The 855-nt window shown below is 45.7% G+C and overlaps 1 protein-coding gene across 1 annotated transcript; it reads left to right on the forward strand.

Annotated features, from left to right (window-relative positions):
- Positions 1 to 3: 3 nt before the first annotated feature.
- LOC110034708 (cellulose synthase A catalytic subunit 4 [UDP-forming]-like) lies at positions 4 to 519 on the forward strand (the record flags this gene model as incomplete). The annotated part of the gene is made up of 1 exon (XM_020738951.1): positions 4 to 519. A coding segment is annotated over one exon (459 nt), but the record flags the coding sequence as incomplete, so codon positions are not given.
- Positions 520 to 855: the final 336 nt, after the last annotated feature.

The raw sequence follows: 855 nt of genomic DNA on the forward strand, positions 1-855 counted from the left end.
TGGGTCATCGGCGGCGTCTCCGCCCACCTCTTCGCCGTCTTCCAAGGCCTCCTCAAGGTCCTCGCGGGCATCGAAACCAACTTCACCGTCACCTCCAAATCCTCCGACGACTCCGATTTCGGCGAACTCTACCTCTTCAAGTGGACCACTCTCCTCATCCCCCCCACCACTCTCCTCATCATCAACATGGTCGGCCTCGTCGCCGGAGTTTCCGACGCCATCAACAACGGCTACGGCTCTTGGGGTCCCTTGTTCGGGAAGTTGTTCTTCGCCTTTTGGGTCATTCTGCATCTCTATCCTTTCCTGAAGGGATTGATGGGGAGGCAGAACAGGACGCCGACGATTGTCGTGCTGTGGTCGGTGCTGCTGGCCTCCATTTTTTCTCTGGTTTGGGTTAGGATTGATCCTTTCTTGCCGAAGCAGAAGGGCCCTATTTTGAAGCAGTGTGGGGTTGAGTGTTGATTCAAGTTCATGATTATTGTAGATGTGGTGTGTAGATATATAAGTATAGGATTTATGGGACAGTTTTATATATGTATTATTTCTTTGAATCTTCTTTTATAAAAAAAAACTTGGCTTTGTTCTTATTGTTATTCTTATATGGTGGCATTTGCAACGTCTACGAAGATCTATAAGAACAAAAGCACGTAGTTGAAGAGAAAATATTAATAGAGGTGCAACGCAGCTATGAACAATCATGTGCACTGTCACTCCACACACCCTCTGACCTGCTATTTGTTGTTTGTAAGTGTTGCACGCAACGATTATTTTCTCGTAGATGAGGAACATTATGCATGTTGCCCACAGATGATTGAAAATTATTGAGTACTCATAACAAACCTCAGATTAATATGT

The sequence above is a fragment of the Phalaenopsis equestris genome, unplaced genomic scaffold (assembly GCF_001263595.1).
Source record: "Phalaenopsis equestris unplaced genomic scaffold, ASM126359v1 Scaffold192461, whole genome shotgun sequence".
In the NCBI taxonomy this organism is placed as follows: domain Eukaryota; kingdom Viridiplantae; phylum Streptophyta; class Magnoliopsida; order Asparagales; family Orchidaceae; genus Phalaenopsis; species Phalaenopsis equestris.